Genomic DNA, 26,656 nt, shown 5'->3' on the forward strand with positions numbered 1-26,656 from the left:
ATCTTTATATGAGCAACGTGCATCTGCGTCTTCAGACCCGTGGTTTAGGAAATATTACATCCTCTCTTTCTTTTTCTTTCTTTTTCTTCCTTAACACCCTCCACCGAGGGTTACTTTCTTATAATTAAAAAAAAAAGTTTTAATGTCTAGAAGGAAGGAAAAATGATTCTGCTATTGTGGCAAATTTTGGGAAACATTTTCTGCTGTAATCCATAAATTTCATAGACTACGAAGACCTCAAAATCTAATTGAAAAGCAGTGCTACCACAGTTATACATTTGGACAGACTGCAGTATGCGTTCCTACAAGTCTGCAAAAAAAAACATTATTTTAAATGTTTTGTTCTGCGGATTCTTTACCTATCTCACTCTCGCTCACCTTTTACTACTCAGTCATCTTTTTGGACCCTTTTCACTCTGCTTTTTTACAACCTCACCAGGGAACACTGCGTCCAAAACAAAACAGATATCAGCAGGCACTTGTCAACAAAGATAAACCTAATGGGGATGCAAAGGACAGGGAGGTTGTTTATGCTACTTTACTTCTTTCTCTAAGTAGTGAAATTACCGGTGGGGGTGCATGAAGACATTGCATCCATCTCCTGAGTGACATGTCTATTTCCAGTGACGACAGCACAAGACAGCAGGCATGACACTTAGCTGGCTTTTCTCTAAATACCTTCAATGCAGCAGTCACAGAGCAGTCCTTGGATAGGAGCCTGATGAGAAGTGCAGTAAAGAGACATCATGTAAGTTATCACAAGGCAGGGGCTTGCTGCATTATGGGAATTCCCGGTATTTTCTTTCAAATCATACCATGTGTGCAAAACAAAAACAGACCAATAGACGAATAAATGTCTAAGGGGAGACAGACTACATCGCTATCTTCTCGTTGGTGCAATGAGTAATACTCCTGTGGCTTCCTGAGAGGACTACAGTCATTTGCAATAATAAACAATCAGGCATGAGTCAGATACTTTCACTGGAGTAATGCTCAAGCTCCCTTTCTTTACTCTCTTTCTTTGTGTACCAAATCTCATCTACATCCACATATAACTAAACCACACACTGTATGCTTGAGGGAGATTGATTCCAACTTTTTTTTTCTCTCTCTCTTTTGTCTTTCCAGAACTCACATTCACACAGATTCAAAAACACGCATGTTCACACATAACGAGCAGCAGATGACTGGATAACCTTTACCAGTTTGAGTTTCCAACAGAAAGACTTCTTCACCACAATCTCATTACTGACTTCTCTTAGCAAGAATCCAGTGGGTGTTTTCACTGACTCCAAGAGCAACAGCTTCTGCTAGAAGATGGAAATTAGAGAGACCCAGTAGCCCACCACTTTCCTCATAAGAGTGCTGTCACCATGCAAGACTCCTGACATCTGTGGCCAGTTATTGGCAGAAACCTATCTTCATCCTGCTGGCAATAGAAGGGGGAAGTTCAATAAGAGATGGAGATGATATAGAGAGTAAAGAAGGTGATATGATACGAGTATAAATGAAGAGTTATGCGAGAAAAACCAATTTCTTTATGAGGGAGGTACAATGCAGAGCAGGGTACTGACGGCTGGGCTGTCTTTGTGCATATTTGCGGAGTGTGTGGAGTATTAACAGACTTCCTGCAGATTTGTTTGGAAATTTTGTGTGCATTGTGTTGTGTACTATTATTTCCCTGCAAGTCCCATTACGTGGACATTTTCATCTGCAGCAAATTAGCTGACCTCTAATCATTCCAGCCTCTCTTCCAGATTACAGCCAGTCGGAATGAGAAATTAAAGGAGGGAATAGCGTACCAATGGGGTAATAGTTTGAGCAAGACAGAGAGCGACGTAAAGCAGAAAAGGACTCTGTATGAGGAAATGTGGGAGTGCAGAGGGGAGGTGGCTCAGGTATTTCAGTCTAATTAGAAAAGAGTCAAATTTAGGGGTTGTGTTAGCTCTGTTGGAGTTAGTGATGACAGTGCTGGGGCTAGACTCTGTAAACACAGATACTGTGTCAAGACATCCTACTTTAAACAAACACACATTTCCTGTTGTCAGTGCATGCGATTATAGTCACTGCTCGTAATTGTGATCCACTGACAGTTACAGGCAGCACAAATAAACTGCACACACACTTCTTGTACAAACAAATAAAAACACAGCGTGTGAGATGAAATGTGTGTGATGCCAGCCCCGCTGTCTGCCTTCAAGTTAAATTTCCATTTGATTTTTATTTCTGACTCTCATTTCAAGGGAAATGCTGCAGAGTGGGCAGCTAACAGAAATGCAAACCTAGAGTTTTAACACATCAGTTCATTATCATGCACAATAGCAAACTGAGTCACCAACATATTCCTAAAAATAGCTTTAAAGAGGATCAGAAAACCATTACAGTTCTAAACCACTCAATACGTCATTGATTTTCCTCTCAGATAATTCATCAGTGAACAAGTGCTTTTGTCATTGCCATGGACATACTGAAACTTATTGATCACAGAAAGTAGAGACCAAAATTTTACATATGACTCATCTTAAACTGCTGAGTCATCACTGAGGTTCATATCTGTAGATGCACCATGGAAATTGCACTTTTTACTCTCTTTTATGGGGAAAAAGTGATGTTAAATTGACTCTTCAGTCGGTTTCTTGTTAGAAAGCTATTTTTCAAACTCAAAAATTTCTGCACTATAATTCCTGTACTGAGAAATATTACTTAAACAATTCAAGAGACCACACTCAGTTCAAGAGCAGAATTCTTGTAATGCCTTTTGTCTGTCACTTCTCCTGTGTTTATGGGTGGTGATGTGAACATTTGAGACTGAGCCTTGGAACAATTCATAAGCAAAATGGCCTTGTGAGTTTGTATATCCACAAAACCCCGAACTGTTTAAATGACACATCCTTTAGCATAGTACACAAGGAGCTTGTGACACAAACACATCAACATCCCACACTGAGTCTATTGTGCCAATCCTTTGACGGCGGATCACTCAAATGTGTGCAGCACAGAAACAAAGTGGGGGAACAAAAACACACAAATGGGTCATGTTTATGTGCTCAGCATTTATTGTAAAGGTCAAGCTATTTAATACAATTGTCATGCTCTTTCATACACATGGTTATTTTTTTTTAAACAACCCTTTTGATCAGATGTATCAATTTCTTCCCAGTGGAGCCTCGCTAATTAGATTACTCCGGAAGTGAACAAAGATGAAAATGAAATTTGTCACTAACCACAGAAAATGAATTTAATTCCCAAGATCCACTTTGATCGATGACGTGATTACAGTAAAAAGTAAAAACTAACTCCAGTTAAACAACAAGAGACTATCCAAAAAACACACAATAACACCAAACATCCACTCCGACCACTACAACAGAGAGTCAAAGTATCAAACTAATGACTTAGAATAGGGGACATTTGGAAGCAGGTCCTAAAATAGTGCCTAAACCTGTGCTTCCTTCTTTCTTAAACATCTGCAAACAGTCACCTTGTCTTGTCTGCTCCTCACTGCTAATTTACCCCCACGTGATTCGTATAGAACTGGAGACACACAGAGGAGGAAAGATGATTGGTTAAATTAAAGAACAGACAGAAAAGCGTCTCCAGGTCAGCAGGTACACTTCATCCCACATGTGTCTGTGTCCGACCTGTACACGTAGTCACTATGTTGTGACTGTGAACATGGCATAGAGTAGGGGAAATTGCAAGCGATCTGTAAGTCTTTTAGTACCTACCTGAGTGATTTGCACACAAACACACACGCTGTACACACAAGTAACTTGAGATGTAAACATAATTCAAAAAGTCGAATGTTCACGCCAGCTCTGTGAGGTCTCTTTGTACCACCTGCCAAAGTTCTACTGCTCCCCCGTTTCTAGCAGAGGGCCCGCTAAATTGTCAATGGGGCAACAATTACAACCAAGTGAACCAAATGACATTTTCCCTTCCTGTCTGTCTAATATTTTTTTTCATATGTTTTTTAGTTTTGTGAGTGTTGTGCACACATTTTAGGCACGCGTTGAATGGAGGACACCTTTGCCATGATTGCGGGTAGCAATATAGGCAAAAATATATGAATTAAATCAAGCTGTGTTGAAGCAGCATTGCATTACATACGTTTTAAAGATACATGTTAGGTAGTACAAGTGTCTATGAGAACTTATCACGGAACTGCTGCAGGCTGTAGTCTGTCTCAGGGTAATCTATCTTTTTGTGTAATGCCAAACTGTCTTTGTGATGCTGAGCTCAAAGCTCTTTGGGACCAGTCAGTCTATTCCAGGAAATCCCATTCTTCTTTTGGCTGAACACTGTCTGTAGCTGCATGCTTTAAGTTTAAAGCAGTGATGCAAATCTATCTTGTCATCTAAATCAAAAGATACTGTGTTTCTGCTTTTTTATTAAATGGTGAAATTGAAAATTCACAGATAACAGCAGTAATTATATTTTGACATTAAAAATATCATTTCAATTAAACAGATTGTGTGTACTGGTGGATTAGTTATTATTAATCTCTGGCTCTCTTCCACAGCGTGTCTTTGTTTGTCTTTGTCTGCCTCCCTTCACCTAAACACAGCATGTGGCCTGAGCCTGGTTCTGCTGGAGGTTTCTTCCTATTAAAAGGGAGTTTTTCCTCCCCACTGTCACCATGATGCTTGCTCATAGGTGTCATATTATTGTTGGGATTTTCTCTGGTTTTTTTGTATTATTATGGGGTCTTTACCTTACAATATTAAGCACCTTGAGGCAATGGTTATTGTGATTTGCTATATAAATAACATTGAGTTTAAATGAATTAATTTCGATATTACAGAAATATAAGAAATGATTTTGATAACCAATACTGTTATTTACATTAGCCCAGTGGAGTCAGACAACTACCACTCTCCTGGCAACCTCCAAACCCAGACTCATCCATCAGATTTCCAGATGGAGAAATGTGATTCATCATCACTCTAGAGAACATCTCTCGGCTGCTCTAGAGCTCAGCGGTGGCGTGCTTTACGCCACTGCATTTGAAGCTTTGTATTGTGCTTAGTGATGTAAGGCTTGGATGCAGCTGCTTGGCCAAGGAAGTTCATTCCAAGAAGATCTCTACATACTGTTCTTGAGCTAAACTGAAGGCCACATGAAATCTGCAGTACACTATGCACCTCAGCATCAGCTCATGCCGCTCTGCGATTTTACTTGGCATACCACTTTGTGGCAGAATTGCTGTCGTTCCCAGTCCTTCCAAACAGGAATAATTAGTAGGGAGGAAATTTCATAACTATCATGGCACGACGCTGGAATTCACTGAGCTCCTGAGAGTGACTCATTTTTTCACAAATATTTGTAGAAGCAGTCTGCGTGCCTAGGTGCTTGATTTTATAAACCTGGGGCCACTGAAGTGATTGGAATAACTGAATTCAATAATTTGAATGGCTGAGTGAATACTTTTGGCAGTTTAGTGTAGGTATGATACTTCATATCTTGAGCCTGAAGATGCACACGTACACCAACGAGTTCTATTCTCCTCCACCTTTGGCATATTACCTACATGATCTCTAGCCATATATATAAAATGTAATCAGGTGTAACAGTGGTGTCCAGCTTGGCCACTGTATTCAAGATAGTGGAGCAACATGGCACCTTCCACAAAGTGGCGCCCTATTTTTTAAATCAATTAATTCTAAGATTGTGAGAATCAGTTTGTTTGAAGATCTAATTACACACTAATCAATCTATATTTATAAGTAAAATATTCTTTATTCAAATACTCAAATAGACCGAAAAAACGACTGTGTTATTTGATTAGTCCTGTATTGCTTGCAACCACCCCTTAAAGTGTGTTATTTTTTACCTTTATGTGGCAGCCTGCCTCACATCACATTGCTTTATATCTAAGTACCCATATCTGCTGATCAGTAGAATAAAGGGAAACCAGTTGCAGAATCTGTTTTGAATGTGCAGAGTACAAGCAAAACAGGAATGAGCCTATAAAAACACTACTACACTGTGCTACTAGTGGCCACAAACTTAACAGGATACCTTTAAAAGTTGTACAGTTTCTATGTCATTCACAAAAATGTAAGTTTTTATGTTGAGAGACTTATAAAAATATCTGATCCCATGGAAAGAACCTCGGTGAATGCACATGGCCCCAACAAACTTAACACCTCATGTTACCAGTTATACTATATGTTAGGCCCCACTCTAAACACAGAGAAAATCCACAAATCAAGACTCAGTAGGGGCTAGAGTGGAATGTGTTATGTTAAGACTATTCACCTGGTTAGATTTTACCCGGGCTATGGCTACCAATTACATTCAGGACACACACATGCAGAAATGTACTGTACCTACAACATGATTACAAACTGAGAGAGAAAAAAAACAAGGTAGGAAGAACAGACAAGTGTGTGGTCATGTTTATGGGTTTGGAAAAGACTGTGGCATTTCCTGAAAGTCCATGCCAAGTGTATGTTTGGTGTTCTGCCCGACCTTCAGGTTGTTTAACACATCTTTCTCACCGTGTTGCAAATATTGTTGAGGCTGTCTTTGATTGACTTTGCTGCCAGCCTGTGTGCAGGGGTTCACAAAAGCAGGTGATTAAAAAAAGTAAACTGCAACAGGAAAATGTTTAAAGACTATTTGGGATCATTTCGTGTGATTAACAACTTATTTGACACGTTCTCTCTTTTCCTTTTCCAGTGTGCTAAATCCTTTTGGACTTCTATAAACATAAAGATTTATATACAAATACTGTTTGATCCTAGCTTGGAGGGGGGAAGAGTGTGTCTCTCACAGGAAAATACACCATAAATATACCCAAGCAATCAGGGAGCATTTACAGAAGATACTGGAAAACTTTTTCTTACTACACTTCAAAACCTTATTGACCCCGATGCCCCTGCCCGGCTGAAGCCTTGTAGTGACGGAAAAACTGTGACCTCTATGTCACGGCTTACAGGAAGTGTGCTTTTTTTAACAGTTAGAAAAAAAAACAAACAGTGCCAATTAAAAATGTTGTAGCTAATGTAAACCACATTATATTAACCAGATTCAGGGAAGTTTATTCAGACGTGGGTTGACTGCCCCGGGAACCTCATGACCCAAAGGCTGCCGAGAGTGTTGGAGCTAAAATTAGAGTGCCATTAAGTTGCAACACCGTTCCAAAAAAAACAACCATTTGCCGGTAAAGGTCTACGCAAATAGATGTTATATTACTATCACAAAAGAGTTAATGAACTTTGGAGGAGTGTACTTGATGACATGCTGATCCTTGCAGATCCAGTCACGGGTCACGATGTTGATGCAGCATTAGTCTAGTGTGCCACTTCCTGCAATTAGTGGAACAAACCTAAAAAGCCACTCTAAGATTTTAGCTTAACCACAGATGAGTCATGGTCTTTCTTGGGGGATCTAATATTAATACTGTTCCTCAGAAATATTGAGTAATGAAAGAAAAAGCAAAACAAAAAAGTTAAATTGGATTGAAGCCACCCGATGTAAATCCTTAGAAGCAATGGATTCAAGGTGTATTCCTTATATTATACCATGCTATTGTTAATCTACATGTGTGTACCAGTTAGTAAGTTAAACCAGTAAAATGAGGGATCTTTTTGACTTTGAATACATTGTTACAGGTTTATTTTATTTTTGGTTAGAAGGAAGGTTTTTGATTTGTTAAGCATTAAACAGAGACGTCTAACTAGTTCCTGCTTTTCTTCTATGTCTGTAGGATTTTAAGCCAGGCATGTTAAAGGGTATGACCTTGTGCCTATTTACAAGGGTGTCCCGTTACAACCTCCCTACTAGATCATTGCTGAGTAGCACACATACAAAGACCTCCCAGGCAGACACATCTCTAAGAAAAACAAATATTTTTAATAGCTACTACTCCAAATTGTGGCCTTACACATTCTTATATTATGGTCAGATAAACAACACAAACCCCATCAGGTAAAGTGTAGATTATGCTCAAGTACTCACTGGTGTTAGCATCTGACATTTGCTTGCTGCTTTAGGCAGGGGATAGCAGAGCTGTCTGTGTCAATAATGCTGCAACAGGCATCACAAAAATCAAAAACACTGAGGCCTCTGACAGTACTCAGTGGGGCACTCTCTGCCATTCTGTTTGACATCTTACATACAGCTAAGATTTCCACCCGGAGGAGCCACTGCCTTCCTCACCCCAGAAATCATGTAAAAATGGATGTGTATGGTTTTATATGTGTAGTTGAGGTATGAAGGAAGTGGAACAAGAAAAAAATGCCTTAAATCATGTCTTTTAAGGTAGCACTTAGACTTCTTTGAGTGGTCATTTGAACTGCACAATTACTGTATTTAACATGCTGAAGTAAAGGAAGTGTTTTCATAACAAGATTTAGACTTTACTTTGGAATGAAAGATAAAATGAAATAAAGCTGCAAACATTTACACATTTTAGCACGCATCCGCCAGCATATTTAGGAAATAAATACCCAAGACCATGGAAATATGATTTAGGCTATTACCTTCTTGTACTGATGTAGACAGGCTATTGGCTATGACAACACCCAACCGCAAATCCCACATATCAGAGATCTGGGGTGTGGTCAGACACAAACTAGGCATGATGTTTTTTAGCCGGCCAGGTGTTAAATTGTACTTTCTTTCAGTAATTTGATAATTAGGCATTAATAAGAAAACTGTAGTGTAAAGAGCTACTTGACTAATCCCAAATCACCCACACCCTTCCTTCATATACCAACACGGACACAGTGAACCACAAATGCAGATGGTCTTTCTTTTTCAGCAGCTGTCTCTGTCAGCAGGAAGGATGACATGTTTGGTCTGCTCCCAGTGGAGCCAAAGCATCTGACCAGATGTGAGCAATAAGGAGAATCTCAGGTCATACTAATACAACGTTTTTTGTGAATTTATTATATATGCACAATAACTAACACCATATTATAAACATTTTTTTCATTTCTTCCATTTTCTCTTTTTTACAGTAAATAGTATTAGTGTACAAATGTATACAAAATTTATTCAGGCTAGTGAAGATCCACAAAAGAGTATTTCATGTACGGTATTAAAGCACAATCAGATATCGGAGGGACACATACATGCCTGCACACAGACAGGGGACCCTCAGGGTAAAACACAAGTCAACACATAACTTTGCTAGACAGCATAACCTGATCACACCAGTATATCACCATGAAGGCGAGGTGGAGAGAACATTACTTTTATTCTTAAAAAAAAAAAAAAAAGAAACAGGGAAAAGATGAACTTATGTATGATCTTTATGACTTACTAAAGCCTAAGACAAAAGTAAGGCAATGGAAAATTATCATTGGTAAAAGAGTGCTCTCAAAGTTCTCTCCAGAAGGCCCTGATGCTGATCGTAGGCATAGACAGAGTTCAAACACAGAACAAGCTCATCCCATGACATTGCAGCATTTCGACACTGAGCCTTCAGCGTCTGCTTCACAGCACTTATACAGCAACAAAAAGAGGAAACAAGCATAAAGAGAACAGCAAGAAAACAAAGAAACAGTCATTTTGATATGCTGATCTCATTCACAAGTCATCTTGGCTCCTGAGTCTGGCGATCCAGAAAGGAAACAGAAACAGGATTAATAAAGAGAGGTGTTGGAACCCAAGCTCAAGCCTGGCTTAGCTTTGTTTTGGCAAAAGAGGGGAATGATATTCCTCTCTCATCATCAAAGTCAACGGTTGTTTCCATCACCTATCTGTAAGCCAAAAAAGCAGAAGAACTGCAGCAGATTTGGACTATTTCATAACAAATTACTGCAAGGGATACCCTCTCTGCTAAACTGCAGCAAGCGTTAGCATAGAAGCATACGTGGTAAGAATACAAATCTGATGTGTTGCTTCATTCAAATACCAGACAGTTTGATATACTACATAGGCACTGGGAATTTGATGCATCAAACTGAAGACAACCAAAGCTGTCACTTGAAGTACAAATATATTTGAAAATTGCAATATCCTAATAGATTATCACATTGGATGCAACCTGACCTCACTTATCTCTTGGTGAAATATCTATAATATCTAGCTAATAATGTAGCTTGTTTACTGATGTACACCCACATCTGAGGAATATCTCGAATTAAGCTATTGTGCAGATTCTCCTTAGTAGGTTTGCGGTCATTGGTACTGTGTGGAGCTTTGGTGTCAAAAAGTCGGTGTTGTCTTTCGCTCTGTACTGAGCACATGCTGCTACAATACAACACCTAGCTAGACACAAAATGCTTACTGATTTTGAGTACAAAAATGAAATGTAGATAGGTTGGTAAAGTACATTTAAAAACAAATCAAAAAAGATACTCTTAATACTTGCTCTGGTTGCCAAAATAAACGATCCTTACAGCATACTTATTCATACACAATGAATATAATAAGCAACAAACAATACCGACAACCACACAAATCAATGCTGTCAGTGAACATACAGGCTTCGAATGAGATTTAGTTGGCATAGTGGGAAAACGTCTTTCAACCTCCTCAAAATAAATCAGACACACAAGAGAAAATGAGGCAGAATTAAAGGGTTTGGTTAGCTCTTACTCTTGCACCATAGGAGAATATTAAGGAGTATATCATGAAAATGAGTGCAGCTGAGCACAGTAAATGTGTCTCTCTTCTTGGAAAATAATGAGGAGGTAATGGATGAGCACCCTTTGGCATTGGCAAATGGAAATGCTGATACTGGTCTTGAGAAAATAAAAATGTCTTGTTGCAAATATTCTGCATACATCCTGTATGGTGCAACTCGAGTGTCTTCTGGCCTCCAGCGAAATGACTCGATGATCAGTGTATGAGTGTATGTAATCGCGTGTAGGGGTCATGAGTGTTGCAAAGATGTGCTGAGCCACAACAGCAGCAGCTGAAACCCAAACACTGGCCAAAGGCTCGGTCTTAGGCAAGTCCCTCCTCCACAATCAGAATCGTCTTCCTGTTGGACAGATCAAGTGTAAGTAAATTAGAAGCAGTCTTCTCTGACATTCAAAAGCTCTATCTCAACTGCTACCACCACTATTGCTGCTACTAACAGTAATAAGCATTTTATGATTATACTATATCAAATTCAGTCATTCTATAGTCTACTGTCGGTGTTGTATCAAGTCTACTTTTCACACTGACAGGTTTTTAGAGAAGCATGTTTTCCCCCTTTCCCCTTGATACAACAACAACGTACATACCTGCCACATTATATCTGTTATAACTAGATGGAACCGGAGATAGTTAGCATAGCAGAAATACTCAAAACTGCGTGGCTTAATCCCAAGTTGACAAAAAACATCTACCCAGCACACTAAGCGCATACAGATTATTTATTTAGATATCATTAGTTTTACCCATACAGAACCTGAAGTGTAAAAACAACAGTTTATGGTGTTATCTCCTTGAGTGTTTCCTGGATAAGTGCAGCGAAAGGTTAGCTCTTTCTGTGGCTAAATAGCTATGCGGTCCAGTGTTATAATAATCAGCGAGAGCGGTATCAACATATACACTTATGTTTTATTTAACTGTCAGCAAAAAAGCAAGGAAACTGAAATATTAATTTAACAGCTCTGTTCAAATATTTAGAGGTGTTTTCAGACCTCAATCTTTGTGCAATGGCTTGCACCTGGTAGCTTCAGTGTATAGCTGTTTTTTTTATTTAATGGGAGTATTCAGGATATCCGTGCATGCCAAAGGCCTAGGAGAAAGAGGTGGGGGTCTTCTATATTCAAAGGGCAGGAAAGCCACGTGAAGCTTCCTTTGTTTACTCCAGTGACAAAATGGACTGGCCTGGACACAAACCGTCTTCCTATGAGGAGCTTAGCCAAAAGTAATGGGACAGATGGGAGAGGAAAAGGACACGGCCTACATTTACTCCGTTCATCTACTTCCTACGTTATTCCTCCCCTCCCTTTCTGCTTCCCAGCATGGCCTCTTCATAATATAAACACCAAAAGGCACATGAATTGGTGGCCTGTTGTGTGTATGTTCTACTCCTTTATAGCACAATGAAAGGCAGAGTTCACAAAGATATGCCAGATATTTTTTTTCCAAATATTTAGATGTCTTATAAATTGTTCACAGTTGGGTGGTGACTCAACGAGTTCACATATAATTTATCTGCTTTTCTCTTTTGTTTTATGGATTTAGCTGATATGATACATAAAGGTCCACTAGTAACTTTGTACAATACCTTAAACATTATTTTTTTAAACAAAATTGTGCAAAATTATGTACAATATAAGATAGATGCAACATTCTGTGAGTAAGGGAATTATTCAACAAAGAAAAGATCTCACCTATTTATTAAGCTGTGTTATACTTCTTACTTTTTTCTCATCAGCTATTTCCTTATTAAATTATTTTAGTGAGTATAATACCTCATGGAAATTAAAATCTTTACTGTTTATAAAACTTTTTAAATTGTAACATATTACATATTACAACATAATGGAAAAATAAATCAGCTTTAAGGATTGAATGTCCATCATACTACCTGATTTACACTGCCCCTAAAAAGAACTTTGCAATCGCCAAGAAACATTGAATATCATAGAAGTTAATATGTTAGGAATGAGCCTCCTGAAGCAGTGAGACGGCACTGACCCTGAAGCCAGAACCAGAAACAACAGTAAAGGTGTAGGGCTCATTGTAGAACCTTTGCTGACTGGGCACAAAGGTTCATCCTGTCAGACAAGAGCAGCAGCCATTGGGAAGCAGAAACATAAAAGAAGAATAAAAAATGATGAGAGACAAGAAGACAGAAAGGAATATAAACAAATGAGTGAATTGTCAATGAATATTAAAAACTGATAAATAACATGGAAACTGGATAGATAAATAAAAGATGAAGGAAGCTCAAAGGGCAGATAATTGACATTGCTTTAAATCTATGCAGAAAGCACATTACTGATGAAAACCAGACAGAAACTGACAGAAGCCAACCGTTTAGTCTGGCTAATAGAGCTGTTTCCAGAAAATATTCTCTGCACAAGGGCACATATGTGACTGTGTCTTACATATTCATTGTTGTCAAAGCACACGTCCGGCCCTTTGCGATATCTGGCTTTATCAACCATGTCACATGGATCTGGACCTTCAGCTGAAAGGACACTCAGGAAAATTCAAATTGCTGTTGTGCACATTTTAACAATAAAAACTCAATAATGCATCTTTATGTACTCAGAAACACTTCATTTTTATAGCACCAAATGACACCACCAGTCATGTTGAGGTACTTTATATTGCAAACAGTGCATCATTATAGTTAGACAGACAACAATGATCCCTTATGACTAAGCACTGGAGCAACAGTGGAGAGAAAAAACACATTTTTAAGAGAAAGAACTGCTGAAGTATGGATGGCAACAATCTGCAAAGACCTAATTACGAATGACTAATTTTTACGAATTTTAATTTTTCACATCTAATAGAGATTAATAAACATCATTTAGTAATATGTGTTTTAAAAATAGCTTTTTATATGAAAACACTGGAGACTGTAAGAGAAATTTTGATTATTGATCTGACGAAAGGTAGCCTTGATCATTGATTAGAAGTATTGTTTATAAAATGTTTAATATTTTAATGTGCTCTGGCAGCAACATTTAGTGCTACTATTACCAAATGGACAACTCTGTAGTGGCCCCCTGGTGACCTCTGGTGATGACACCTTTACTGTCCAATCAACAGAAACCTACATTAAAGACACATCTGTCAAACATGTATCCAGAACACATACACACCCCTTCTCTTAATCTTAATTTAACCTGATGGCAACCTGTAGCCCAGATGAAGATAAACATAGAAATTTAATCTAGAAGTAATGTGAGACCACCTTTCATATGCTGTGCATCTGGTTTACGGTTCACACATGAACACTGAGTGGGGACCCACTGCACACTTATTAGGTGTGTGTCCTCGTACTGACAGGTTAAAGTGCTGCTATATATGTGGTTTATGGAGGATTGAAGAGACAAAAGAAAGTACAGTTTTTAAGCCGAGTGAAAGGATACAGGGCTGTTCAGCCTGTCGCAGTGGTCTGGGGTCACATGACAAACATGTTGCTTTGGCATCAGTGATTAAAAACACAAGGTTGGTGTTTGGCAGCTTCTCAGCACGGTACATCCTAGAAAAAGGAAAACAAAGCACGTATAACGTGGTACCAACGCAGCACACATGTACATGCAGGTATGTGTTCAGTTGTGCACAAACAGTGCACTTCATACCACCTCCTTCCTCACGGGATTGACTTTTTATGGTAGTCATTAAAGTATCTGTGTCTACAGTTGTTAACTTTGGGGAGTAAAGCATCAGACACGTGGGACTCATAACACCCAGTAATTACAGCCATATTTAACCCCTCAGACAGCCCAAAGTGATACAAACGTAGGTTACAGCAAAGCAAATGTGCAGCGGCCTGTAAATGTGTGTATTAGTGAGTTTGACATACTGCCAGAGTGTAAAGGAAGAAAAACAGATAAAAAAAAGGCTTTTTTTGCTTTCCTCTGCAATTCCGGGCTCTGACAGATCAAGGTAATCTGTGTGTGATCAGAACTCATCAGAAAGCAGCTGTCTGAAATCAGGCTGCAAAACAGAACGAAACCAGGAAACCAATTCTTTTCTGGATCAATCCCCACAGGCCATTAAACAGATGGACGCCCAGTAAGAAGCTGAAAATCTTCAACAACAGCCATTTAAAGTCATCAGTGGAAAGAGCCACTAAGATGGAAGCATATGGGGAGTCTTGTGAACTAACATACACATACCTGGAACAGTTTCCACAATCCAGGACACCTGAGTAGGATTTTTCGTCGTTGTCAAAGAAATATTGAGTCTGCTCTGTGATACAGCTTTCTTTAAACATGGCATCTGATATGTCGTCATCTGTCGACTCTGCTAGAAATAAGAGGGACGTTTAATAGAAAAGAGGATTAGTAAGAAATACATGGATTAAAACTGGAGTGACAGACCTCTGTCTCTTCAAACTAAGACTGATGCTTATGTTACTTGCCTGCCTGTAGAAGGCTGGGGAACATGAGACCCAAGAAGAGCTGCTGAAGTACTGACCTAGCAAAAAACAATAAAAAGTAAAAACAAAAACAAAATGAGTCACATGTAGGAGGCAACAAATCGCCTGAACAGCTTGTTTTTTAAAACTACGTTCAACCGATGGCTGTTTACTAAAAGCAACACATCTGTCTAAAGTTAGAGTAAATGGTGATGTAAATGTCATGGGAAGTATCAGGCATTCTATTTTAAAAGCTGGTTATATTGCAGTTGGACAGCTAAGCAGAAAATGATGCGGTATCATGTTGTGTAACTGCCCTTGTCTTACACTGACCCAGCCAACTTTATCCTTCAACAGCATGCAAGTCCACTCCCGTACAAACTCCCACCCTGAAATACAAGTGTGCTCCCACTCTAACATGCACACGCAAATCAATGAAACATAGAAGCACACGCACACAACCTCTACACTCACCAGGCAGCAGTGGATGCCCACCAGCCAATACTGAGAAAGTCTGCAATGGTAGGCTGTAGAAAGACAGGAAAAGAAATGCTAGTGAAAAAACAAGCACAAAAAAGCCTCCGAAAAAACGAGTAAGGCTTCATAAATCAAATTAACTAATAAATTCTGTTTTTTAACGTTAATATATTACTATTGCACAAATAGAAACCAAATAACATATACAGTAATGGTTTCAGTGAGGTTTCTAACCACATAGACGGAGCGGGGTCCAGCTGCTGCCTTGCTGTCTTTCTCTGGATCACAGACAGACTGATAGTCATAAGTCTTGTTCAAGGAGTACAGGGAGGTGTTGACCAGGTTGGTCATCAGCACTGGATCCACCTCACCAAAAAACTGACCTATCTAGACAGGTTCACATATATACACACACACAAAACATAACAGAGAGTAAGAGCAGTGTAAAAGTAAGTCTTGTTTTGTTTTTGTTTTGTTTTTTGTAAACAAAGCACGGAGTTGGGTCCTACTTACCTTAAAGTAGCATTGGTTGGAGTATAAGTAAATTAACAGAAAAGGCAGTGGCGCTATTAGGTAAGTGTTTTGCTTGCAGGGTTGAGGTACCCTTTTTATCCCCTTAGACGTATGGGTCATTAAAAAATCATTACATTGCTGTTCTAAGTGATCTATCTTTATCCAGTGAGGAAAACATTTCTATTCTAATATCACTGCATTCTTACAGAATGACAATGCCTTATTCATAGGGCACAAGGGTCAGCGAATGATTTGATGAGTATGATAATGATGTAAATCATATGCTACAGTATGACCCTCACATAGCAGATAATAACAGTTATTAAGTCAGCTGAAGACTTTTGAGAGGTTTTGCATCAAAATGTTAGTCCAACATAACTCTACCAACTTAAATAAGTAATCATTAGAGTTAGGGTTATAAGAAAGCACTGTATCGAACGGTTCAATATCGATACGAATATGTTATATATATATATATATATATATATATATATAATATATATATATATGTATATATATATATATATATATATATATATATCTAGGGGTGCAACGATACACAAAATTCAGGTTCGGTTCGATACTTTGGTGTCACGGTTCGATATTTTTTCGAATGCACTTTTTAATTTTTTTTTTTTTTTTTTTTTTTTTTTTTTTTTTTTCATTTATTAAAATTATAAATATATATTTTAACTCAAAAGTACAGTTTTTAAATTTAATGTTGCTGAAACAAAAGTAATATAAAATAAATCTGATTGAGGAATCACTCATCTTTGGAAAAGAGAGTTTATTACAGAGAAATGGCTCTTTCCAAAATAAAAGCTATACTATACGCTTCTTCTGGGCTATATTCTCAGCAGCATATTGTAGCGGGTCAGGGCCTGTTCGGGGTTCTGTTTGTACAGTTATGTTTTGTTTATGTTGCCATAGTGACGGGTGACGCCCTCTCGCTGCGACGGTGTGTCCTTCCGGGGTCAGAGGGCGCCTGTGTGTTGTTGTTGTTGTTGCTGTGCGGTTGCCGCGCTGAGCAGTTAGCTAGCGGCAGTGTTCTTCTGCAGATGTCAATAAACGGCTGTGCTCCCTGGCTAGCTCACGGGAAGCAAGACCAAACGACACCTCCGTCTCCTCCTTGTCTGAGCTCGCCACAATATTAAACATATCAGGTCCCCATAAGGAGAATCATGTGCTAACGGCTGTCTAAATGACTCGGGTAAAGTTTGTAGCATGCATGCTTGTTGTTTTTGTCTGCTTCCACTTGTCTTTGCACTAGGATGATGTCGGCGTAAATGTGCAGTCATATTCGTTGTGTTCCCACTAGTGCTGTCAGCGTTAATCTCGTTGAAATGACGTTAACGCCACAACACGGCAAATCTCCGTTAACGAGCTACCCCTGCATGGGGCTAGACGGCCAACACGTTAACGAGCTAACTGCGCTTGATAAGAAGCGAAATGTCCAATGAATCTCTTTTTTTTTACTTGGTACACAAATACATGCAGGGATGTCGCAAATTATAATCACTCACCAATCAGTGCTGTCGCTCTCTATACACAGTTCGCGCGATTGCAAAGTGAAAGCAAAAAACAAGCGCAAATTCAAACGCGATTTCAATATGTCACATATTGACAGTGGCTCACCGATGCCAATGACATAATTACCCAGCTACATTTCCGAAAGAATGCAAAAGCATTGACATATATTTTTCCTTCCTACAATAGCCCGACGGGCAGGGCAGAGATAGATTTTGGTAGCCCGACTGGAAAAAAATCGCTAGCTCCCGGGACGTCGGGCTAGCGATTTGCAGCCCTGTATCTGATTGAGGAATCACTCATCTTTGGAAAAGAGAGTTTATTACAGAGAAATGGCTCTTTCCAAAATAAAAGCTATACTATACGCTTCTTCTGGGCTATATTCTCAGCAGCATATTAAACATATCAGGTCCCCATAAGGAAGAATCATGTGCTAACGGCTGTCTAAATGACTCGGGTAAAGTTTGTAGCATGCGTGCTTGTTGTTTTTGTCTGCTTCCACTTGTCTTTGCACTAGGATGATGTCGGCTGTAAATGTGCAGTCATATTGTTGTGTTCCCACTAGTGCTGTCAGCGTAATCTCGTTGAAATGACGTTAACGCCACAACACGGCAAATCTCCGTTAACGAGCTACCGATCGCCCGTGCATGGGGCTGAACGGCCAACACGTTATGAGCGAGCTAGTGGCACATCCAACATACTGTTTTACTTTAGTCCATGACGCGCTTACCTTCAGGGTCATACGTCACATGAAAACCAAAATAATTCCAAACGCCAGATCTGAATGAGGGTGGGGGAGGTTCAATTTGCCATGTTGCAAGGAGAGCTTAACTTCTGTCTCGCTAGCTTGCCCTGCGCTCAGTGAATCTGCGTTCGACTACTCCGCCTAGGCTGCACTGTCGAGCGCAGATCCACTGAGCGCTCAACACAGACAGCATCGTCAGAAGGAAAGTTGATAAAATAAATTAAAAATTTTGTATTGTTCGATACATATGCGTACCGAACCGAAAGCACTGTATCGAACGGTTCAATATCGATACCGAGTATTGTTGCACCCCTAATATATATATATATATATATATATATATATAAATTAAAATTATATAATTATTAGAACCTCTTGTCTGAGGTTAATAGCTTTTTTTCAGTTAATTTTATTTACAAGTTAAATACCCTACAATAATACAGAGAAAATTCCAACAATCAAACAACCCCCTTTAGGCAAGCACTTGGAAACACTGACAAGGAAAATCTTCCTTTTAGCAGGAAGAAACTTCTGACAGAACCAGGCTCGGGGAGAGGCAGCCATACTTTATCAAAAAGGGAAAGCGTTCAGCCTGATCTTAAAAGCAGAGAGGGTGTCTGTCTCCTGAATCCAAACTGAGAGCTGTTTCTTGGCCTGAAATCTGGCAGCTCTTCCTCCCATTCTACTTTTCCCCCATTCTACCTCGCATCTTGGGAACCACAAGTCACCCAGCAATTGGAGAGCAAACTGCCTTATTGGAGTAGGGTACTATGAGGTCTTTAACGTAAGATGAAGCCTAATTATTCAAGACCTTGTATGTGCAAAGGATTCCAAACGACCAGGTCAGGTCATATCCTGGTCAAAAACAACTCCAACTTTCCTCATAGTGTTACTGGAGGCCAAGGTAATGTCATCCAGAGTAAGTATTTGATAGATGCTATGTTTTAGTAAATAACCTCAGTTTTATTTAAATTTAGAAGCAGAAATGTAAAGGTCATCTACGTCTTTACATCTTTAAGACTTTCCTACAGTTTTGCCGATTGGTGTGTGTTATCTGGCCTTATGGATAAATAAAGCTGGATATCATCTGCATAGCAATAAAAATGTATGCTATGCTGTTGAATGATACTGCCTAAGTAAACGTTTGTAAATGGTATTGGGTATCTAGAAATATTATCTTGATAGCTATTGTAAAACTGAAAATGTTTTCTACGTTACAGTATACCTTTTTAAGTTTCCATAAAAGTCGGGCAGATTGGCACTGGAGTCAGTCAAATAACTGCAACATGTACTATTATTTGTGTTCTGTTTTGTTCACTAGTTAGCTTTAGGTACCAAAAGTACTTAAACAGTTTAGAAAACAAATGCAGTTTTGGATGAAAAATGTTAGCTGTAATGATAAAGTAAAAAAAGTTTCCATATATAATAGGTGGGATTGAGAATATCGTAATAATAAGAGAATGCTCTTACTATTACGATACCAGCAACTTTTATAAAACCAAAATATTTAAATACCCTGAAAATAAGAACAGGCTCATAGGTCAGTGATAAAAACTTTATAACAAAATGACCATTATACTGTACGTGGGAATTGTCAACAAATAGAGATACCATTAAACACTACATAAGGCTTTAAAAATTATGTGTGCTGATGTAATTAAAATTTAATTTTATCACCTCATCTATATTCCATAAAATTACAATTTTCTATAATTAGAAACAACAACAAAAATAAATTTAAATTAAAATATTACACGTGCTCAGTGATCATCATCAGGTGTGAGTTAGTTTAACAATAACTGACAATGGACAATATTTATTTAGCAGTATTTATTGCTGTTTTAATAACTATTAATTTACAACCCATTAAATGATTTGTTAGTTATTTTTAGGTTAGTTATTGTGTAACCTATTTTTTTATAAATTGCAATTTTTTAATTTTAAATTGTATTATTTTTAGTATTTGATGCTTTAATATGTAGAAAGTTTCCATGGGAAAGATGCAAGTTCAGAAAAGGTATTAGAATACAAACACAGCACTTTGCAGAGGTAGATGAGCCACAGTTATACAAACATCGTAGTCTAAATAAACACATGTGCAACAAAGCGTCCTCATGACTGTTGTGATGGCAAATTTGACAAAACTGATAAACTTACGTCATTTCCTGTATATTTTTTAATTATGCAAATACGCAATATTGTTTCAATTAGTTTCTTTTTTCCAAATTAAACGTTTTTTCCACAGCTAGCTTTAACTTTTCTTGTAGACTTAGTACAAAATCCTAACTTTGCTTGGCAGGTGAGTCGTTCACAAAAATGTAGACCTTTCCACATAAACTTTGCTTCTCTGCAGTTCTGTTGTGGATTTGGGTTGTCTCACAGCCTTCTGCCTCTTCATGTAAGCCCACACTGACTCAGTGATGTTGAGATCAGCACTCTGTGGGGCTTTGCCATCTGTTATGAGACTCTTTGTTTTACTTGTGGCTAAAAAGAGTTCTTTACAAAAGCATGTTTGTGGCTGTTATGCTGAAGGATGAGTTTGGGACCAATCAGATTGTACTATGTGAAGTACATGCACTGTATTGCTTTCCCATTCAAATTTTTCACAGAGGGCATATGATCTCGCTAGATAGAAAGTGGTGGAATCCTCCAGTCACCAATTACACATGTTGATGCTCGACTGAGGTCATTGTCACAGGACTTTTTCATGTTGACTTAACCGTGTGTATTAGGTTACTGAGCGGTTAATTTTTCTTTGTCATTGAAACACATCTTAGGCAATGCTATATATCTGAATCCATGGCCCAGAACAAGATTTTTAGTCTTAAGAATTCCACTTCTTCTATTATAGATTGGAAAAGATTCTAAGTGAAGAGGTGTACTGTTAAGCCTAATAAAGGGATCCTTTTTCTGGATCATAGAACTACTGTCACTGCATACATTTACTTTTTTTCAATAGCACAAAAGGCTTGGCATCGTCTCTGAAGACATCAATTGTTTCACAATGTGGAAAAGAATACTCAAAGAGAGTAAACTGTATGTGTCAGATTTTGTGATGGTAGAATGGATCAAAGACAGCCGATGTCCTATCTTGACTGACATGAGATGTTTTTGAGCTCACAGTATATCCTACAACTGACAGGCTGGGGCTGAAGGCAGCCTAAAAGAGTGGAGTTAACACAGTTGAGCGGACTTCTCACATACACAGGGGAAACAGTTCAGTACAGCTTCCATGATTGACTAAGACCCATCGGAGCCTTCCCTTTGATCTTCGTCCAGAGTCTAGTGCTCTACTTTACCAGACACATGGGTGCACTGCTGTAGTAGAAAAGTAGAGCTAAAAGCAAACAGGCCATTCTTGTAAATGAGTCATAAGTCCTTTATTTGACCCGTATATATGATTGATGAATTTCTCTGTCAAAGGTAAGAGGAACTGAGTTTGTAGACAAGTAAAAAATGAATAGAAAAGACAAGAAACATGACTGCTGGAAAAGTCGCCCCTTCTGAACATGTGGCCACACATTTTTATGATCACAATTTGTAGAGAGAAAAAGGAATGTTCCAAATTAGTGAAGCTTACATGTCTGCAATAATGTAAAGATTGCTGATGATAACTCACCAGGGTAATGTACTCATCCTTGTTGGACATGAGAAGAAATCCTCCATCATCCAGTATCACACAGTCCACATGCTGGAGGATAAAAAGTGTTAAACAACTGAAAAAAAAAGTATTTAAATAAACTGGTAGTTTTTTTTTTATATTGTTATACCTTGTCATTCCTTAGACAGCCACAAATCTCATCTTTGCACTAAAAGGAAATAAATTGAGTGAGGCAAAAAAAAAGTTCAGTAAAATATACATTTCTTAGATATTTGAAACAATAAAATGAACAGCTTACATTCAGTTTCAGTGTGGCATTCATGAAACTGTTCATCCAGAATGAGACATTGAGTTTCACTCCCACCACTACAGAACAAACCACAAAACAGGCAGAGGTCTTTTTATTTGTGTTTCATCACAAGAAGCAATCAGCGTGGTATTAGCAAGACTGACCTGCTGGTTTGAGCGTGACTTCATTAATGACAAGATCCACTGCTTTGCTCACCAGAATACCTGACTCAGACACAGACTCCCCACTCTCTGCTGCAATTTGGAAAAAGATGAAAGAAGGTTAGATGATCTTTTATCATTGCAATTTAATTGAAATCATGTTTAGAAGTATGCGGCAGAGAGCAATTTCCACTCCCAGTGCAAAATTCCATACATTTTTATCTGCCGAAATTTACAAGAGCTGACCCTGTAAAGCCAGCACGTGTTAATCTAGTCACGTGTACTGGAGCTTTAAGCATGGCTTCATCACTGCACTGATGTCTGTTAGAGTGATCAGCGGAGATGACAGGAAGTATACAGGACAGAAGGGAGGGAAGGTGGGGATGAGCACTTTAAGACACAGCGGGAAAAGAAGAAGGATAAAGAGAGTGATATCAGAGGGCTGAGAGCCTGATCTCTGCCAGTAGGGTTGGGATGGCGTCCAAAGGCAGAGAACAGAAAAGGCTCAGTGCCAGACCACACTGAAGATCCTCACACACGGAAATGTGCATGCAAATCCAAACCTTTCAGAAAACTTGCCGTTGAAAGATGGAGCTGTGAAAATATAAATTTCATTGTCCAGGGTCCGCTTGTAGAAACTTGACTCATATGTCTCAGGATTCTCAGTCCACTCTTCCCCAGCACTGAAAACATTAATAAAGGTGTGTAATATTATATGGGGTCTGTTACAGCCATAAAACACCAAGTAAATGTGTTTGATCTTTCTAAACAACTCATATTTTAATCTATAGCCAGTTGTAACTCATAAAAATAGGCTCACACCCTTTGTAGGGTGTGACGTCCTTATAATAAAAGCAATAACGAACTGTATATTGTGTTTTTGATTGTGAGAACAAAGACTATGTGCATTCAGTTTTAATTGCAATGTTGCTGTATATTTGAAAAGTGGAGCCCCTAAATGTTGTTCAGGCAATTGAGGAGAAATTGAGGAAAAACTGCTGTATTTGGCTGTGGTTTTTGTAGTCTTAACCCCTGTCCTATACTGGTCTGGCAAGCCCTGGGAGTTCAGCTGAAAGAGTTTAATCCTCCATGTTCTGTAAAATAGCCCAGTGAAGCAAGTGAGTAAAGCAGCCAAAACCATTCAACCTAAGAGTATTACAGTCTGTATCAATTTTCATTTTACACATTTTCACCACAAGGTATTTGGGGAAAGAATTCAGTGATATTTCCCAATGCTAATGATAGCAATGTAAATACAAAGAAAAAACTAAGAGTACCTTCTTGGATAGACTCTTGTGATTCCTCCATCTGTAGCTACAAACCTGGCCGCTATCCCATCCCTGAGAACATGGAAAGCAACAGAAAATCAAACATCAAAGTCAATCACACTCACAATTACAGAAAAAGAGCTTTTGTGAACTGAGATCAGACTACAGACACAAACTGTTTTATACCCATTCGATTGTCTCTATATGTCATAATGTTAAACAGATACCCTTCAGTGTGTGTAAATGTGTGCTGGGATTATTTCAGACAAGGGGGCATACCATAAAAGCAAACACACTGACGTAATTATTTTATTTTCCCCTCAAAACAGCGTCTTGGCAAAGCACAATGTGGTTGGGTGTGATATGCATTTTATACTTTGCTTTCATCATATTTCACTCATAAGTTGTGATCAAATCATCCATGGCGGACAAGAAAGAAGTGAAACGTTGGCTCAGCCAATAAACTGTGCATGAAGTAATCATCAGCTAGGGTAGTTCAGAGCAGTGGTGTACAAATAGAACAAAGTTTTCCACTGCACAGTACTCTGTAATGTATACAGTACTGTGCAAATGTCTTGAGTCACCCCTCATTTCTTTAAATTTTCCTTCCAACGAGCCACAAGACTTTGTAATTCTTTTAAGACATCACAATCACATTCCTTCAGGTCACACTGTCATTTCGCAAGACAATGGAGTCTCCAGATGGGGCACCTTCCAGCACCCCAACTCAGGGATTCCCAGAAGGCCATTCCCCGACCCAGTGGTGCAGGGAAGCAACCGTCTCATCCACTGCCAAAACACCACCCTCTTCGTGGCGTTTGGGGGGTGTACAAGTATACCCCTGGCTGGATTCAATCAGACGTTTGGCCAAAGTTAATTAGTTAATTAAATTAAGCCAGTATCACTAGGCCTCATCACTAGCACTATCTTAAGCTTCCTTTTGCACCAGAGCCATGGCATTCTATGTAACCAAAGCAGTTTCAGGGGATCGGACTGCCAAGGCCTCTGGCTTCAATCACCATCTGATTCATACTGCACCAGACTTCTACAGCGCCTCCTATGGGTGGTGGAATGATGTAGCTCATTCATCACCAGACTTTTGCCAGCAATGTCTCCGTGGGCCTGGCTCCAGGGTGGGTTTTGTGACTCATACTTAATTTGGATGGCTGGATGGATGAATGGATGGTGTTAGGCAGTACTTTCCCAGGTTTTCTAAAAGTCTTTCAAAGTTTTTCTTTAGACATTAGCTGCTTTTTCGCTCATTTTCAACTCTGAACCCTAACCCTCTAGTCCAGGGTGTCCGACTCCAGACCTCAAGGGCCGGTGTGCTACAGCTAATGTCTGCAGGATCCAACACAGCTGATTTAAATGGCTAAATTACCTCCTCAACATGTCTTGAAGTTCTCGAGGCCTGGTAATGAACTAATCATTTGATTCAGGTGTGTTGACCCAGGGTGATATCTAAAACCTGCAGGACACCGGCCCTTGAGGCTTGGAGTTGGAGACCGCTGCTCTAGTCCTTGTAGCTGAGCATTTTAAAATGAACGCCAGGGGTGTTTTTGGTTTGTTTTTTAAATCCCTTTACATTGACATATGTCTCATTCAAGCATAAAAAACAGACCAAACTCAAGGGATTAACCTGTTTCATCTCTATACAGACAACTTAGCAAATAACCTATTTTAAATTGTATCTTCAGGCACATCATTAGCAGCCTATTTAAAACAATAACATAATTTGTCTTAACTTTTTTAGCTGAATATGAAAAATGGCTTGACATAGATGAAATAGTATTTTTGCAACAAAAATATTTTCAAAGTGCTATTAGCTGAAAATATGGCTTATCCCAGCACTATATGCAGTGTTTCATTAAAAAAATGTTTTGAGGACAACAAAAGAGAGAGATCTATAAAAAAAAAATAAAAAAAAACTAGCTACAGCAGATAACTCTATCTGAAAGTCATGTAATTAGGAAACAGGAAACAATTCCAGCAAACACCTGCTACATCTAGTGTTTGCTGAAGCCTCGTCAGATAAGGTCTCAATGGAATGAAGCAAATCAAGATGGGAAGAAGGGAGAAAATAATACAAGAACTGGATTGAACATTTGTTGCAACAGGTCTTATGGAGTAATGAATCCAAATTTGAAATTTTGTATTCTAATCATCATCTTTTGCCTGAGTATCACCACATAATATTGAAAATTGATTTAAATTCCCTATCACTATTTTATTGAAGTGCAGATTTTCACATTTGTTTATTTGCATTGCTTTCAATACACAAGACCTAAAAGTTTTGGCACTCACACGGTCTGCTCGCTCCAAAGTTTAACCAGTTCAGCTGTCAAACCTGCATCCAGGATCAGTCGACTCACAAGGGACACATTACCTATAGATTAAAGACAAGGTATTTTTTACATATTCCAGGCAGTGAAACATAGCACAACAACAGTGCGTGACAGGTGAATTATAGTAATGCAAAAAGCAGTCTCTTGTTTACAAATCTGGGCAGGTAACATTAATAACTTATGCTTTTGGAATGTGCACCAGTGAGCTGAAACCAATCAGATCTTCTAATTTGCTAAAAGTTAGAATAAAACAAGTTGTCATGCAGGTGAAAGTCAGAGTCTGAAAAAAAGAGCAGGTGTATTCAGCCAATGTTCTTCTCTAAATAAATCAAGGGAAAATGACAGCTGTCCGAAAACCATCCAGCAGGGAGGCTTGTGTGGCTATTGCAATTCAGAAAGCAGGTGTACTTTGTGAAGGATTGACTGTTGTATATTTAGGAGGGAGATGATGCCAAGATGCTAAGTTTAAATCTCAAAAACGTGCTTTTCAAAATGAAATCATTCAAGCACGTTTCTCTATAGAGTTTCAACACAACATCTCCCGAGTGTTGTTTTAAATCATGTCCATAACATTTCACAATGACTCAACGTACTGCATAAACAACAGCAAAAAGAGAATTGATGCCAAAGTACATGACTTGACCTTGGGTTAAAATGGATCATGGTACACTGATCCATTAGCTGGATGATGGTGGTAAGCCATACTCTGGGTGAGATCCATTAGGTGAT

General features: G+C 38.8%; 1 protein-coding gene across 7 annotated transcripts in view; it reads right to left on the minus strand.

Annotated features, from left to right (window-relative positions):
- Positions 1-9,217: 9,217 nt before the first annotated feature.
- Positions 9,218-26,656, minus strand: part of LOC102313898 (voltage-dependent calcium channel subunit alpha-2/delta-1) — an 81,790-nt gene continuing 64,351 nt past the window's right edge. For 5 of the 7 annotated variants that reach the window (XM_042227489.1, XM_042227487.1, XM_042227491.1 and 2 more), the window contains 15 exons: positions 25,887-25,968; positions 23,592-23,654; positions 22,894-22,997; positions 22,318-22,407; positions 22,163-22,230; positions 22,034-22,072; positions 21,883-21,954; positions 15,713-15,865; positions 15,476-15,528; positions 15,005-15,060; positions 14,760-14,886; positions 14,007-14,119; positions 13,011-13,093; positions 12,598-12,677; positions 9,218-10,942 (listed from right to left, as the gene is read on the minus strand). In XM_042227489.1, the coding sequence (XP_042083423.1) occupies positions 10,906-10,942; positions 12,598-12,677; positions 13,011-13,093; positions 14,007-14,119; positions 14,760-14,886; positions 15,005-15,060; positions 15,476-15,528; positions 15,713-15,865; positions 21,883-21,954; positions 22,034-22,072; positions 22,163-22,230; positions 22,318-22,407; positions 22,894-22,997; positions 23,592-23,654; positions 25,887-25,968 (1,220 nt within the window). In that variant the 3' untranslated portion in view covers positions 9,218-10,905. The remainder of the gene's footprint in view (positions 10,943-12,597; positions 12,678-13,010; positions 13,094-14,006; positions 14,120-14,759; positions 14,887-15,004; positions 15,061-15,475; positions 15,529-15,712; positions 15,866-21,882; positions 21,955-22,033; positions 22,073-22,162; positions 22,231-22,317; positions 22,408-22,893; positions 22,998-23,591; positions 23,655-25,886; positions 25,969-26,656) is intronic. The other 2 variants (XM_042227488.1, XM_042227493.1) reach the window with 1 other exon arrangement.

The sequence above is a fragment of the Haplochromis burtoni genome, unplaced genomic scaffold (genome assembly GCF_018398535.1).
Source record: "Haplochromis burtoni strain Fernald_Lab_line unplaced genomic scaffold, NCSU_Asbu1 Contig_264, whole genome shotgun sequence".
Lineage (NCBI taxonomy): Eukaryota > Metazoa > Chordata > Actinopteri > Cichliformes > Cichlidae > Haplochromis > Haplochromis burtoni.